The sequence below is a fragment of the Periplaneta americana genome, chromosome 1 (genome assembly GCF_040183065.1).
Source record: "Periplaneta americana isolate PAMFEO1 chromosome 1, P.americana_PAMFEO1_priV1, whole genome shotgun sequence".
NCBI lineage: Eukaryota > Metazoa > Arthropoda > Insecta > Blattodea > Blattidae > Periplaneta > Periplaneta americana.
Window position 1 is genome coordinate 41233622 of NC_091117.1, and position 17293 is coordinate 41250914.

The following is a 17293-nucleotide window of genomic DNA, read 5'->3' on the forward strand; positions in this document are numbered from 1 at the left end:
GTTGAGTGAATGAGTGAATTAATGGATGGGTTAGTGAGGAAATAAATGAATTAAAAGGGATTAGTGAAGAAATGAGTGAATCTATGGATGATTCGGTGAGCAAATATGTGAATTAATGGATGGATCATTGATATAATGAGTGAATGAATGGGAGAGCAAGTTATTGAATGAGTGGATGAATACGTAAATTGGAGACTGAATGCGTGAATAAATGATCAGTCTAATAATGAATTATCAAATGAATGGATGAATACATAAATTGGAGACAGAATATGTGAATAAATAAATAATCAGTCAAATAATGAATTATGAAATGAGTAGAAGGAGGTGGAGTTGCTGATCTGCGCCTTCTTCTGAATGTAGAAATGGAGGTCTTGGTCACAGTAAGAAGTAAATTAAAATCATCAGTAAGTGAAGAAGTATATCAATTGAGTGAATGTGTGAGGAAATGAAGGAAGAAATTATTAATGACTCAGAAAGTGAACAAATAAGCTAATAATGAAATGAACGAATTCGAGTACAAGCTGTGTGATCTTTGATTTGCAGGGAATGTATACAAGTACAGAGCAGGCAGCAAAACAGCGGCACAACAGTGGTGTCGTCACCTGCAGCAAGCAGCATGTGGCATCAAGCAGGAGCCATTGCCTGTCAACCTCATGTCCTTCGAGTGATAGTAGAATGAAGTGTTGGAACAAGTGCTTTTATATCAACATAAAAGGTGTCTGAATGTGCATGTAAGTGCTATAGTGATACTGGAGAGAATAGCGTACAAAACCTCTCTCTTCTATTAGATGCAATTTTGTGGTTTATCTTCTAGCTTCTATGGCCTATTGTATATACCAAATCATAAGAGCAGATTTTATTCGTGCTCATCATTTCAGACTGTCGTTTGTTTTACTGGCTTAGCTAAAATTTGTAGTCATAGCAATATTTTGTTTTGTATTGAACTCGAGCCAGTCTGGCATTAGATCGGAAATACTCATTTCATGACAGTGTTTTACAAAGATTATGTTAAGTATTTTTTAAACTTTCATGAGTTGGCAGCAATGGAGTGATCTTGAATTCGAGCACTGATAGCAAGGAAAGGGACTAGTTTGGAGATATTTGAAGCTGAGTGGTATTCTAGAACTCTTGGGAAGGAAAGAAAAATCTTGTAGAGGAAAACAAATGGTCATGCAGACCTTCATCAGGGTTTTAAGCATTCAACTTGTTGTCCACATCTATGATGTCCTTCTACCACTGATACAGAGCTAGCCAGACTGAGATGGGCAGCCGTCTTCATCTTCACATCAGAAAATCGGAAGAAAAAACAGATAAGGGGTATTAAGTCAAGAGTTTTAAGATCGACAAGTGGAACAGAATGCTGCAACTGTGAGAACAATATTAAATTCATCTTCATAATTGTATTTATTGTAATACATGTTTTTCAGCCCAAGATGTAATCAAAGACACAATGTGAATCCATAATAAATACAACGAATTTTTTAATAATAAATTACAACACCAGTGCTCATCACTAGAATGCTGTTCTGTTTTCATGTACCCGAAATTCTTTGACATTAATTATAGACCCTAATCTACTTCATTCGTGTTTATCTCATTGCGAATTGAGTTGAAGTTGATTACATCTGTATTTAACTTACTGCGATTATAAATACTGTAATAACTCATGCCCTTTCCCAATAAAATCCACAGTATTACCATATATACGCGAATACTCCACGCATATTTTTTCCGGAATTTAGCAAAGAAAAATTAGGGTGCACGCATTATTTGAAACACAAATTACAACTCTTTTTGTTTTAATGTTACCTCTTAAAATTGGGGTGTGTTGATTATTTGATGGCGCAGAGTATTTGCGTATATACGGTATTTCGAATATTCTCATATATACCCTGATCAGTACCAATAAACTGACTGTAGATGCCACACAGATAATATTACCAGTACCGATACAGAGTATCACAAGTTGCGTAATTCTCTATTGCTATACTGCGTAATGTCTGTCACATCTTACAATTCCACTAAATTTTTCAGTGTATTTTCCCTAAATGTTCATATCCTCTTTACATGCTGTACATATATTGATTGCATTGGTATCTCATAGTAATATTTTCAAATGGGAGTTGCATCTAAATATGCTATCAGTTTTGCTTGTTATCTGATGCCCTTTCTTTAATTGTCTTTTATATTACTGTTTTACCCTTGATTTTCGTTTAAATACCCTGCCTTTTTGTACATTTCAAAAATCTTGTTACCGGTACAGAAAATTTTCCATTCACTTCTTGTTTTTTAATGCTCCAAAAAATTGGCGGAAAGCTGTTCTTGAAATATTTTCAAATTCTTTATCCTTTTTTGTGAGTATTGAAGTTTTGCTGTAATGAATTAAACTAAGAATATAATAGGTTTGTGTTTGTACAATTCTAATTCTCTAAATATAATTTAGCATTTTCAAGATTTTTTAAAAGAACATGAAACAGCTATTTGCAGCTTTTATTTTTGGCATTCATTTCATTGTTGTTGTAGTGTCCTGTACTTTTGTTTTTAAGGATTCTACATATTTGAAGGTATTCAGTTTTTAATACACACAGTGTGGAGGCGTATTTTCAGTTTTAGTTGCCTTGTAAAATATTATTAAGTGTTTTGTTTTTCTTAGCATTATAAGTCTGACTCCGTCAATTCATCAGACGATAGTAGTAGCATCAGCATTAGCACATCTTAATTTCCCTTCCACAGAATTCTAAAATATAAAAAGTTATAACGTGAAGCATATTTACGATTGAGAATTTCTCAATGTTTATATGGCACTGTATGCTATATAAAACCTGTTTGTTTATTAATGGATTCACACATTTTTCTTTGATTTTCATATAATTATGAAATTAAAGATAACTTCAACTGATGTGATAGCTTAACTTACATAATGGCTCTTTATTGAAATATTTATGGTTAGGCCTACTAGTTGGTAACTGAATAAAAATTGAAACATAGACAATAAATTAATTTATCATGATAAAGAAACTTCAACTTTCAAATAACTGATGATATCTCCTATGCTCTAATACCGATGATTATACAGTAGTAAGAAATTTTCATTTACGAATTGTATTTTGCCTATTGCTATAGATTGAGGTTAAGTCTCGGGTATTTAATGCACTTCTAAGTCAATATATCAACATTCTGTGTATGTTACACAATTACTTCGTTAGTATATTATAAAAATATAAATTAATTATATGAAATTAAATTTTAATCTTGAATTAAGTAATTTTAAGTACGTTGCAAGGACACAGCCTTGGGAAAATTTATTTTCGCTTCTTTCACCTTGATATTAAAAAATATTAATTGCATTTCTTACTGCCTTTTCAAACTATTGACACACTTGACATAATATTTTCGAAGCAGAACTCTGGAATACGGGAACATTATCTACTTGCTGCTATTTGATATCGTAACTGATTTGTATGGAAAGGGACTTTATCTGACTTCGAGAATATAATGAGTAATCATTGTAATAAAAGAAGTGACATAACGTACATTATCTCTAAGAAAAGCCTTCCTTTGTTCAAATATCAACCTTAAAGTACCGTAACAGAATAAAACTTAAAATAAATAAGCTATCTTTCAGTGGTGTTATCTTCTGTTTTTTAAAGTAACTTCTAAGATGCAAATTTAGTAGACTTACCTGCTCAGTTCTCTAAGACTTTATTGTCAAAAAGCATTGTGTGTTCCTGCCCAAGTTGGATTACGTGTGAAGGCAGGATAATTTTATGAAGGAAGAATTTGGTATTGTTGTTGTGATAAGTTTTTTAATTTTCACATACTCTCAGGAGTACATTAAGTACTCCAGTTACAACATACATATAACAATAATAATAGTAATAATATTGAAATATTTCCTACACTTGATTTTCTGTACTGTAGGTCTAAGTTTAGGGTCCACATGGATTAGTGAATTGTTAAAATTTGCATTCTCTAAGATGACACCTTATCGATTAACATTGCCTATGTAATTTTTTTTTTATGTATACAGTGTCCATGTTTCATTGTAACTAATAATTGGAGACATTTTGAACTTCAAGTTCAATGACAGATAATTGTTGTGTTCAGTGGAATAAGATTACGGGAAATGTTAATATGCTCTAACATTTTCAACATACTCGGACTGCTACCTGAATGGAGACATTGTAGAACACCTTTAGTATTAGTCAGTAGGTTGTTATGTCTTCCTTAAGGTCCGCTCCCACTTAGCGGAATCGAATCAAACAAATTTACTTCACTATGTATTTAAATGGAAGATAGCAGAAAGCGGCACATCAAATCGAATAGAATAGAATTTATGAGCTGGAACTTCTTGTTTTGGGTATGATCATATGTTCTTCTGAAGTCTTCACGAAAAAACAGTCATATCCATTTTTGGTAGGGTAATTTCTTTATTGAACGTTAATTATTGCTTAAATAGTACAGAAAATTACAATTCAATAATAAGAACGAAGAAAAATTAATAAATTTTGTTCAGAAATATCCACTACTGTATAACAAAACACAAAAGTACTACTGTAATAATTATTCCCGTGATAATGCTTGAAGCGAAATAAGTAAATTAATGGAAACACTGGGTAAAGATTAAAATCCAAGGTAGCGGTATAGAAAGAAATTATGCTTCATCTCTCAGAATATCAATCGTCTGGTTCAAAAGTGCGACAACTCAAAAAAACAAGTTTTGAGATATCTTCAGTTGAAAGTTTCAAATAAATCACCTGGAAAGGAACAGATTTCTGGTTCATAACCACGACAATTAGAAATGAGTCAGTATTCAGGACGAGTATATCACAATCTTCCAGTTCATTATTAATGGATTTCGAAATGTAGTAATAATGAATTAATAAAGTCCATAGTTATAATTACTTCTAAAGCAGTTTATTTCGTTTTTTTTTTTCTTTTTGGTTGTAAATATGACTTATCTCAATATTGAATCAGAAAGAGCTCCGAAAGGGGCTTTCAGTAGTATAAATAACTAAAAAAATGACAATTTTTGAGTTGTCACACTTTTGAACTGGGCGATCGATATAGTCAAAGTCAACATTCTCCATGCATCCAGTATTTCCTTTTCTTGTTTTGGATATTTATTTCTTCTCTTTCTGCCTTTTCACGTAACTATGCTAAAGCCATTATGAGATTCATTTTAAGTTGTACACGCTTCAGTTCGGTTCCACTAGACATGAGCGCTGGGGGACATTTCTTTTTGATTCGATTCAGTTCGATTCCATTAATTGGGGGCAGGCCTTTACACGGAATGGAATGGTCGTCCATGTGTTTTTGCCGTGTGTAGAATGAGTGATGTTAGAGATTTCACTGAAATGGAAGTACCGGTATGAATATTTTTGTGCTTTTGTACTTGGCTGCTGCTTATTATTCTGCAAAATACACACACCACAATAAATGTGGTAAGCTAAGCAGTGACCTAAGCTCTAATCTTACCAAACTTCGCCTAGAATACTACTTAATATGTCAGTGCGCAATAAAATGGAATACCAGTACCTTTATTTGCTACGGATTATAAACTGATTAGCAAACGCAGGACATGTGTTACTACTGATTAATACTAAAGGGTAGTCAAAATCACTATCTTCATTAATTCAACTCTAAAGATGTTGCAATAAATGCACATTTCCTAACTATGCTGCAATGTATGTCTTCATTATATGTATTTAACTTGCAATAATACACATTCTTTGTCCCCCAGGAACTACAGTTTAAATTAAAAATAATGTACTCATAATATTGAAAGATGTTGTCTTAGATTTGTGCAAATGTGTAATTCAGAAAAGACAATTTGGCTTTGCATGATCTTGTGTATTGTGATATGGTAACCTAGAATTGAGTCATTGGCTTTCATCCATACTTTACAGTAGACTCATGATTATCCGTGTTTGTATCGGTTTTATAATAAAAGTAATAATTTATATACGAATTTTTAAAATAAATGTCATTTCTTAAAATTATATTAAAACACTCATTCTGTGATGAGTGGTTTAAAGAACAGAAGAGCTTTTTTCTCAATTTCAGTGAATAGAAAGTCTAATGGGACCAATTCGAAATTTGGATATGTTTTGTCAACAGTGATCTCTAAATGCGATGGAACTGTGTTTAAAGCATATATGTGTTTGGAGGTTCAAGAGTCTACTGTACGAAACACATATCTTTAACCATCTGCCTTTCTCAGGATATGTTTTGGTTTCATGTTAAAAAAGACCAATGAGAATTAAATTGTTTCTACATACAGTTGGTTAGTAATTTCATAGAAATATATAATAGTAAACTGCCCCCCATGGAGGGTAGCCCTTACGGACTCAGTATATCCTCAAAAAAAATTAGTATACATATGTAAACATAGATATTAAATTTTAAAGAAGGGAAACAAAGAAAAGGGCGTGAAAAATTACAATTGCTATTAATGTGGCACCATGTGATTAATTAGGATTTGGCAGGATTTTTTTTAACACAATTATCACAATGTCATCCCTCAGAGATGTTGGCAGAGCAAACTGCCGTCAAAATTCTTCGAAAAAAAAAAAATGTTATGTTTTATTTAACGACGCTCGCAACTGCAGTGGTTATATCAGCGTCGCCGGATGTGCCGGAATTTTGTCCCGCAGGAGTTCTTTTACATGCCAGTAAATCTACTGACATGAGCCTGTCACATTTAAGCACACTTAAATGCCATCGACCTGGCCCGGGATCGAACCTGCAACCTTAGGCATAGAAGGCCAGCGCTATACCAACTTGCCAACCAGGTCGACTAAATTCTTCGAAAAAAGCTGGTATAGTCCCTCGAGCACCTATGAGCAAGCCGAATACCTCAACGTGAATTAAGACATATTTCAGCTTGAAATAGTTGACTGTAGGCTCATAGATCGACTTCTTCTCAAGGTGGACCTCGGCTGACTGATGACATTCTACTTCAAAACGTATCATGGGGTCCACAATGATGCCCTGTTTAGTGTCAGCATTGTACGCTAAAATATCTACTCGTCTCGTTAACCCATGTTTAGCTAGACAGGAGATTTCTTCTTCTACTATCCAGCCCTTATCTCTTAATGCGGCAGCAATTTTGGATCTTACAGAGACAGAAAGGAAAACTGTACTGAGCTTCGTAACATAGTAAAAGTTTATAAATGATTAACAAAAAATATGCCAAAGTCAATTGCTACTAACCGGAAGTCAGAAGTCTACAGAAATCTTTTAGCAATTAACAAGCTAACTTTAATCCTCTTCCTTCCTACCGCCTCCAAGGAAATTCTGACTTACAGTACATTCTAGAGGTATTATGTTCTGTCCTTTTGTCTACTGTAGCTTCAGGTGAAATTTTGGTACTGCATAAGGTGGGGTCTTTATGTTTGTGAAGGTTAATAATCAATGCAAGCCTATTTCTGGATCTGTTCTTCTATGAATGAGCTAAAGATTTTTTTCAGTAATTCAAAGGAAATATAAATTGAAAACGAATAGTTGCAGTTGTGTATTTTATTTCATTTTACCACATAGTTCGGAGAAAGAAGTCTTAAAGAGTACTTCAGGTGACTTTTTAATTTAAATTTTCTTATTGGGTATAGTATTTTCTTGCATATAATCTAATCTTAATCGTCCATTTGAGACTTTTAATTTAGTTATTTAGTGCTTTACATTACTCCCTAAATGATTCGAAACATTTTGTGTTGATTATAAAAAAACTGATGAAAATACGTATTTACTATATGCTCATATGTAAATGAATATGGAATTGTATAAAAATGTTTCTGTACGAAAATTGATACGTAAGTAATTTTTAAAAGTAATTGGCAAGGTTTTCAGAGTAATTGGTGGCGTTTCCTTTGAATTATACTGTCATTGAAATAAAATCAATCTGCATAATTCACTTCTATGAATATGCAATGTTATTTAATTCCAAATTTCTGTGTGGTATACAGTATTGAACTAAATTTGAAATAATAAACACTTTCATACATATTGCAATTCAGCTGGAAATGTTAATGATCAGGACTCACTGTTGTCGGTTTTGCTTGTCAGATCGTAAGATTTTAAGGTCCCCCCTCCCCCCGGAATGTGCTTTAGTTTGTTTCATTTAACTTTTAAACATCACTTGCTGAATTATGAATCTTGCTTTCCTGTAGTATGTGATGTAGTGTGGTAACAGTGATGTTAGCCTCTTTAAGGCAATAGGAGGGGATCTTTGTTAGAAGTTGTTGTTGTTTTCTAATGCCAGGCATTTGACAATAAAGTCATTTGACCTCTTGCACTCCAATATTTTTCAAAGATATTATCATGACCAGCCACTGAAGCACAGATTTTGAGGTGTTCCGAATCCATTTCTTGGTTTGAGTATGGAGTGAAAATGGCAAGTTGTAGCCGATTTAAGTGAACACCATATTTTTAACGTTTTGGTGGCTACTTCATTCACACACAACCCCCAGAATGTCTGGAGGACCACACCTGCTGTTGGTCAACGGGTCCATTGGACCTAGCTGGGAGATCTTGTTGATCACCAGCTTTCCCTCCTTAAGCCACTGGAGGACGATTTTAGTGCCATAGCAGGTCAGCACTAGGAACAGAAAAGTAGAAAGAGGAGGAAGGAGAGGGAAATGAACCCCTAGGCCTCGAATGCTCTAATGCCGTCAGGATCGAAGAAAGTAAGAGTTCAGTCAGAGGACTGGATAGGAAAGGGTAAAGAGGGAATTAGGTATTGGATAGAGGAAAATTATATCAAATTCAGTCATTAACTCATCAAGCTGACCAGTGCTAATTGATGAGTAGCCCCTCCCTTTAGTTCAGCTTGTAAATTATGCTTACTAACAGCTGCACCACAGGAAGGTAGGGATGGGACATTGGGTATTTGTCCAGGTTGGTTCCTTAAAGCCTTCAATGGGAAGGATTAATGGCTCTCCCCCTGTATCCGTCAGATACCCTTTTGCAGCCTCTTTGGTAGAAGTAGTTATAAACGTCGCACATTTATTAACTTCTGTTATTAGCCAATTTTTTATTTATCATCCTTTCTGGCATTCTGAAACTCTGCACGAGATACGGCAACGGTGATTTGGATGTGTTTGGTCAGTAATGAAATGAGAGACTTCTAACAATAACTGTGGGGAAGGAGCCAAATTTTTCAGTGGCAGCAAATAAGCTCAAGTTTTAGTGTTTATTTTTTTTTTAAAGATGATTGAACTTGTTCATCCTTTTTCATAATCTGTGAATCAATTTTATTCCAGACTAGAAACCTGCTTTATTTACGTTGGTATCCTGTTTCCTCAGATTATACGTATATAATGAGTGAATATTTTACATCAGCAGTACCGATACTCTCTTTTCTATGAAATAACTATGCTAAACTGTAGCTAAGAAGGTAACAATAATTCTGAAATCCGAAATATTGTGTATCCTACCAAATAACTAAACAAACACAGATATATAGATATTCCATTTGAGTTGAAATTGTTTAATATTATTTGATTTTCGTAATTCACAGTTCACTGTCTACTATGAAAAAATAAAGTCAATTATCAGAGCTGTAATTGAGAATGCAAGTCATACTTGATTAGAGAAGCTTTTCTATCCTGTCCCACATTTAAGCAATAATACCTTAAGTTTCTTTAATGTCTTCTTTTTTATTATTAAGGAAATGTTACTTTTATTATGTTCAGTTAGTTCTATAGGCAAGTTTTATTTCTCCTTGTGGTAATGTGTTGCAGTGTCAGTCTGTATTCCCAATAATACATAGTTACGTATCTTCAATGGCTGTGAATAGCAAAATATCTTGTAATTGCAATGTCAATTTTATATTCCATGTCATTAGCTTTAAATGGTGGTATTTCTGCGTCTAAAGAGATGGAAATAGCTTTCATGAATTGTAAATTGCCATATGTACACAGAGTGTGGTAGAATGTTTTACCATGTGGAAATTAGGAAAGGTCCTACCTTAAATACATAAATGGCAGCATGCTTGTGTTGTATATGTGAGCAGTTCAGTTTGTATAAGAATAAATAAGCAATTATGTTTGTATTTACATATTCCCTTACCCTCATTTATACAACCTATGACTTGCTAGTGGTCTTAGGAATATTAATTTGAAGTGTCTGAAATTTTTAAAAGTGTAAAAAATGTGAGGAATAAAAGCAATTACATTAATCTTTTGTACATTGTTTCATTTATTCATTCATAGTTTTCTGCCCAAGGGTAGGTCTTTCACTGCAAACCCAGCATTCTCCACCTTTCGTATTTTCTATCTTTTAGCCTCCGCATATGATCTATATATCTTAATGTCTGTCATCTCATATCTACGTACTTCTGCTCCGAACTTTTCTTCTCTTCAGTGACCCACAGTGGCGGCTCGTGAACTTGTGGATTGGGGGAGCTGCAGTAGATTTTGGTACATACAAATTTCACTTCTTGATATCATTACTAGTAAGTATAGGACAAAAATAAATGCAGTACATATCGACATATCGACTTATTTGGGAAATGTCTGTGGCATCATTTGCCATAATCGCTTAAAAAAAAAAAAAAAAAAAAAAAAACTAATACCATCGATTTCAGTCTGAATTTCAGATCGGCAGACACTCAACTTGCAATCTACCCGTTCATCCTGAATTGTTTTAGAATTACCTTTAAACAGTGTCATGTTCCAAATGATTTTTGAGAGGCTCGTTTAGATTACTCACGAACTGTAGCAACCCACGAGATACACCAGGGTTCTTCGACTCGTTTTTTCATCATGTCCCCCTAAGGGGAAGTTCATATTGCCACAAAATTTGATACAATTAATATTTTTTAAAATAATTTCACAATTTTTTCTCAGTTCTTGATTATGTTTGAGAATATTTGTTCTGTTCGCTTCATTTAATTGCTCAGAAATATTAGCTTTGCCTAACATAGCCAATGAAACAACATTTTTCAGGTGAGACTGCGAAGATTCGTGCTTTTTAATTTTTAGGGCAAATGTCCTAAATCTGTCACTCCACTCCTAGTCCATGCAGTGTCACCGCCGAAGAGGAGGCAAGGAAAACAAAATACTGGTTAAGTTACGGTACTAAGACGTCACACCAAAGCAACACTCAGATATACTGACGGTCAACAATTTTCTAAAACTGGAAAAGAAGTCTCTTTCGTATTTTACGTGCTATATCAAAAGGATTCTATTCGTGCAATCATTTTGAGTTAAGGCAAATCCTATTAGGTTCTGCTGGAGGCTGGATATATACGTAATAATAAAGCAAAAGATAATATTAATTTCGTTATATTAACTCTATAAGATTCTACAACAATAAGTATGTGAAGAGAAAATAAAAACTTTGTCACTAACTTTCAAGGGAATAGAGAATCCATTTGACGTAGCATTACAATAGTGATGTGGGAGTGGAGGAAAGATCTTCCCTTGTGGCATGGCTCTGCAAGCCACTGCAGCGAAATATGGGTTTTAAACAGCAGCAGCCCTCTGCTTCCCTTCACCTCTCTACCCCCTGACCAAGCAAGAGACACTCTCTTTGAGCTGTCCCACCCTGCAGATCCCAGGACTACTTTGAATGCAGTGCCAATTCCAGTACAGTCGACGCGCAAAAAGATTATGCATAAGATAATAGTACATATTCCCGGCCAGATGAAATATAAAGCAATTTACCAATAAATGCTGTAACAATTCTACAAATTAAAATAAATGTTTTTATTTTCCTGTCAAAGTAGGGAGTGCTGCAGCTCCGCAGCTCTTATGGACGAGCCGCCCCTGGTGACCCAGCCAATTTCTTTTCCTCTTCCTGATCAGTTTCAGCATTATTCTTTCTTCACTCACTCTTTCTAGCACAGTTTCATTTCTTCTTCATATCCACATTTCAATTAATGCTTTTAGTCGTTTATCTTCACTTCATCGTAATGTCCATGTTTCTGCTCCATACAATGCCACACTCCGCATAAAGCACTTCACTGGTCTCTCTCTTAGTTCTTTATCCAGAGGTCCGCAGAAGATACTTTTTCCAAAAGTCCGCAGAAAATGCTCCTTTTTTATTAAAAGCTTCCTTTAACATTGCTGTCCTACTTTTGACTTCCTGGCAGCAGTTCATGTTACCGCTTATAATACTCCCAAGTATTTTGAGCTGTCTATTTGTTCTACTGCCTCATTTTGAAGGTACATTATTTATTACTAAGCATACCTTCTCCTAGCACATATCCACTAATAGCTGATGGCAATCTCTTCATTGATCTGTTTCCAGTTTATCGCACTGTGAAGCAATTCTTCTCTTGAATAATTTCAAGGGGAAAAATTGTTTCAAGGCCGGGTATCGAACCTAAGATCTTTGATTGAGTGTGCCAACGCTCTACTGACTGAGCTACTCAGGAACTATACCAGATATCGGCTCAATTTTCCCCTTATATCCACATAGGCTACCTCAAGTGAGTTGACAGAACACCAGAGCCCAGCATTGAGTGCACACTTACTGTGTACTTAAATTTGTGGTTTTCTGTTATCAAAACAATAACGTATATCATACAAATCTGACTTTTCAGATAACTAGCTTTCTCTTTGAAGGGATGGTCACCACATGCATCACTGAAAATCGCAACCTAAAATTTGGAATCAACCATAATGAGATTTAAAATTTATAATATTTCTAATCCTGTAGAAACTGAAATAACACTCACCTCTGCCCAGAAAGCTTATAGTGTTGGAAACATTTTTCCACTCCACAAAGTTAATTTTCCGCCACTGTATCTCAGCAACTATTGCCGAGCAACAGAAAAACACTCCCTACTCCTTTTGCGTTTATCTCTATCAGCATAGGCAATTAAATCTGAACTAGTGGGTTGTGCAGCAAATTCTTCAAAATGTTCATTAGACGTTCAAATAAACATTTTTCAGATTTATTTTCAATGACGAATACCAGACATTTTGAAAGTTATTTGGTTCCATAATAATGAAACATTCCCTCTCTGAATGTTTTCTTTTATGCCAAATACTTTTTCTTGAACCTATACACCTTCAGTTTTTTAGTTTGAACGCGAAAACGCAAGTAACAATGCCAGGACGATCAGTCGGTTTTTCATGTGAGAGTAAAGCAACAGCTATTTCAGGTCATTGCGGATTGTAGGTGAAAGTTAAAAAAAAATGTCAGGTTTGCTATGTTTTCGAACAATAGACATAGCATCGTGGTATAGCTGCTGCATGTTTCGTAAACAACCTTGAAATGTAGAGGGTAAAATGATTTTATCCTGCTAAGAGATCTTGCTGAAATGATCGAGAGACTACAAAATCTTGTAGGCCTCTTATTTTATCAGTACCGGTAAGTAATACCTTTTGGTCTTTCCTTAGGAACTCTAATTTTTGCGCTCTCTCGAGCCAATACTGAAGAGAATCACGCATATAAATATCTACACCACACCGCCATTAAATAAATGAAAAAGACCCAACCCCACTTGATTAATAACTATAAAAATATTTGATTTTTAATATTATCATCTTACGTAAGTTTTGTAGTTTATATATAACCGCCACTCGGTAAATTATAGAAATGAATATCTAGTTTAAGATATTCTCTACAGCTACTTATATAATGCCAAAACGTTTCACTTTCATATCATCAATATAGCATTAATATGTATAATTAATGAAAACTAGTCACAGCATGGCATTAACTATAATAATATTTTAATTTCTAATAGTAATAATGTCATCAAACCACCTCAAGTTTTGTAGTTTTTAATATCCAATATACAGCTGTACTCAGAAAATTACACATCACAGAATCAGATCTGTAAATTATTTTAGTAAGTCTTGAAGTTTTTAATAACCAATTTAATTTGAGCTCTAATATGTCAGCATTCTTACAGATCATGGCCTTCGTGTAATATTGTTTACTGTAGTGTGTGTTTTGTTTTATTCTGAAATGCAATTAATAATGACGACAGATGGATTTTAGAGAATAGGAAGATTATGTTGAAAAATTGACATTTCACTGAAAACTACTATTTTTCTGAAAAACTTTGGGATCCAAGCTTCAAAATGAGGGGTCATTTATTAAAATTCGTTCAGCCGTTTTCCCGTAATTTTCATTACCAGTTCAAATTATACACACACACACACACACATATATATATATATATATATATATATATATATATATATATATATATTTATTCAATATCACCTTCCAACATTTATACCGAGCTTTCGAACTATCACAGGCAATTCCTTCCACTCAATCTTTCAACACATGTATTTTCCACACATCTCTACGTATGGAGTTTTACACGGCATATTTATTCAAAATTGAATGAAATAGATCAAGAATATAACTGGAAACTTCGGAAGTAATCACATACCTTAATGTTCGTCCTCAGTACAAGACATCGCAACCTCGGTTTTAGTCCACGTGGATTAGACACGTAGTGTCATGTTATAATGGAAGCTGCTTATTGGTTGCAACTTTGAAATTGAGGCGAGTGATTTGAGCGGCGACACAAAAAATTGAAAACAATAATACAATTTCAAAGACCTGCCGAATGTTAAGCATGAGACCGCGACGATAATACTGTATGTCTATGTTACATGAACTATAATTCGGAAAGATAAATTAAATAATACTTATCATAACATAAATTAAATAATGATCCAGTTCTTTATCTATTCTTTATGATTAAATACATAAATTAATTTACAAAAGCAATGCATACATTAGATTAAGAGTTTAACGAATGCGGCTTGTAAACAATGGATGAGGCATGAAATGGACGTGGTTGCACCAAATCGAGTTAAACGTTGATATTTTGCACTCGTACAATGAAAAAGTGTGATAATGCCACTCTAGTTTATTTAACTAACATTGTTGTCCGCAAGTACATATAAAAACAATTATAACTGGATTACTAGTTACCGACACATAAGCGCATAGTACCCATTTTCAGTACTATTTGTTTGACATGTATTGCAATAATAGGTCTATATCCAAATCCTATCTATCGTGCATGGCAAGCAGAGGTGTATTTTAGGCCTAGCGGCGCCAGGGTGCTATTTTTGGAGGCCTCGCGTCGCCGGGGCACAATAATATGAAATTGTCAGATTTTGCATTTATGAAGTCATATATTTTAATTATATTTAAACAATTTCGTAGTGAGATCTACTTAACAACCTCTTTATCTAGATTCGAACCCATGTATTTTCGTCTGATATTCCATAAGTATTCCTGCGGAAATCGTGATGATGATGATGATGATGATGATGATAATCATTATTATTATTATTATTATTATTATTATTATTATTATTATTATTATTATTATGAAGACTGCAGTTACGTGGCGCGCTGTTATAAGCTGAAACATAAACATACTTTTGTAAAACAAAAATTCCTCGTTCACTGAAGCCCTTTTTATATACGAGTACAAAACACATGTTCAACACAGTGGTTTATGTTACATATTTTGTGCATTTCAAAAGTGGGGTGCGCGTCTTATTCCAGGGCGTGGGGATTCGAGAAAATATAATTTAACTTTTAAAGTGGTTTTGAAGGAGATGACGGTCTGCAACTCTGAGTAAACACAGGCAGGATGGTGGCGAAAATTTCTAGATAATCAATAATTATTTTGAAAAATTAACTTCAAAATGAAATAGGATACAACATAGCCCCATTAAAAAACTTCAAATAACCTCTGCAACTTAACTTAATAATTACACTACTAGAAAGTTATTCATATCTTGGCTTAACTTGGCTTTGACGTGGATTGGACCCAGGACGGATCCATACACTGAGGCACGATTAGGCCCATTATGCACCCTTAGGCTATATGTGATGATTGTCCAAGTTCGACAGGTGACGCTGACAGGTGAGTCAGCCTGAGTCAGGCTCTGATAGAGCCAGGTCCCGTCCGCATGCGAGTAACCCTAGCCCTAGGGGCCTGGAGCCGCAAGTCCTTCCGTAAATTTAAATGGAGAAAAGGAAGTGATAGACAGTTTTGCACAACATAACCATGACAAAATCTGTGAAAGTGTACTGAACGGACAGAAGTTAAATAACTCTGTGAAAAGAAAAGCCATCGATGTTCCCTGTGAGCGGCCTATAAACATCCATTGTCTACGAAATATTTCGTTCATTCATTCATTCATAGTGTCCTATCGCAGGTCTTTCATTGCAAACTCAGCATTCTCGAATCTTTCCTATTTTCCGTCTTCCTATTAGTCTCTACATACGAGCTATATATCTGAATAGGAATAAAGAATGCCCAAAAAGTGTAATCGTAAACGTATATAGGTAAACATCTTAAAAACTTATTTATTTTTTGCAGCATCACAGTATTTTGTCTTTATTTTTAAGCATAATATCATAATGTGATGAAAAATCACAATGCGTAAATAAAATAGTAAATGTAAATTCAGTGCTCATAATATATGGAACAAAGTAATTGTAACACACATTTACTACTAATGCACAAAACATTGTTAAAAGAAAGATTTGTAATTACATCTTCAAGTTTATCCTTTTCATATTTATGTATGTAGTGATGATGATGATGATGATGATGATGATGATGATGATGATGATGATGATGATGGTAAAGTTAAAGTGCATCTACACAGTTCAATTTTCCATGTACGTATGCATGTAATCTGGATAGAATATTGAAAGAATCAAGTTTAAAACGCGCGTTCAATTAAGATGCATGAAGATTTTGTGTCTATATGGTGCGCCGCGTTTTGAACGTCATCTTCACTTACTTATGGGTTTTAAGGAACCCGGAGGTTCATTGCTGCCCTCACATAAGCCCACCATTGGTCCCTATCTTGAACAAGATTAATCCAGTCTCTATAATCATATCCCACCTCCCTCAAATCCATTTTAATATTATCCTCTCATCTACGTCTCCGCTCCCCCAAAAGCTTTTTTCCCTCCGGCCTCCCAACTAACACTCTATATGCATTTCTGGATTCGTCCATACATGCTACATGCCCTGCCCGTCTCAAACGCGTCATCTTCACTACGTATAGGATATATATTAATCAATATTAAATATCAAACTTGCAAGAATCGCTTGAATGCTTAAAGTTGAAAGAAAAGTTGAACCGCGTGCAGATGCATCTTTAAAACGACGTCCCTTTGCTGAATATTGCAACTCGTACGCCTTTGCTATTAATTCTCCCAAACTGTCGTAAAACAAAATACAACAAAATATAGATCGAGAAGCAGCCCTTTTTGTACGGAGTTCTTTGGCTTCAGCTAGCCAACTCGCAAGCAACCCAACATTCCTGAGACAAGTTCA

General features: G+C 34.5%; 1 protein-coding gene across 3 annotated transcripts in view; it reads left to right on the top strand.

Annotated features, from left to right (window-relative positions):
- Positions 1-10185, top strand: part of RalGPS (Ral GEF with PH domain and SH3 binding motif) — a 356648-nt gene extending 346463 nt beyond the window's left edge. For all 3 annotated transcript variants that reach the window (XM_069818974.1, XM_069818967.1, XM_069818983.1), the window contains one exon: positions 547-10185. In XM_069818974.1, the coding sequence (XP_069675075.1) occupies positions 547-671 (125 nt within the window). In that variant the 3' untranslated portion in view covers positions 672-10185. The remainder of the gene's footprint in view (positions 1-546) is intronic.
- Positions 10186-17293: the final 7108 nt, after the last annotated feature.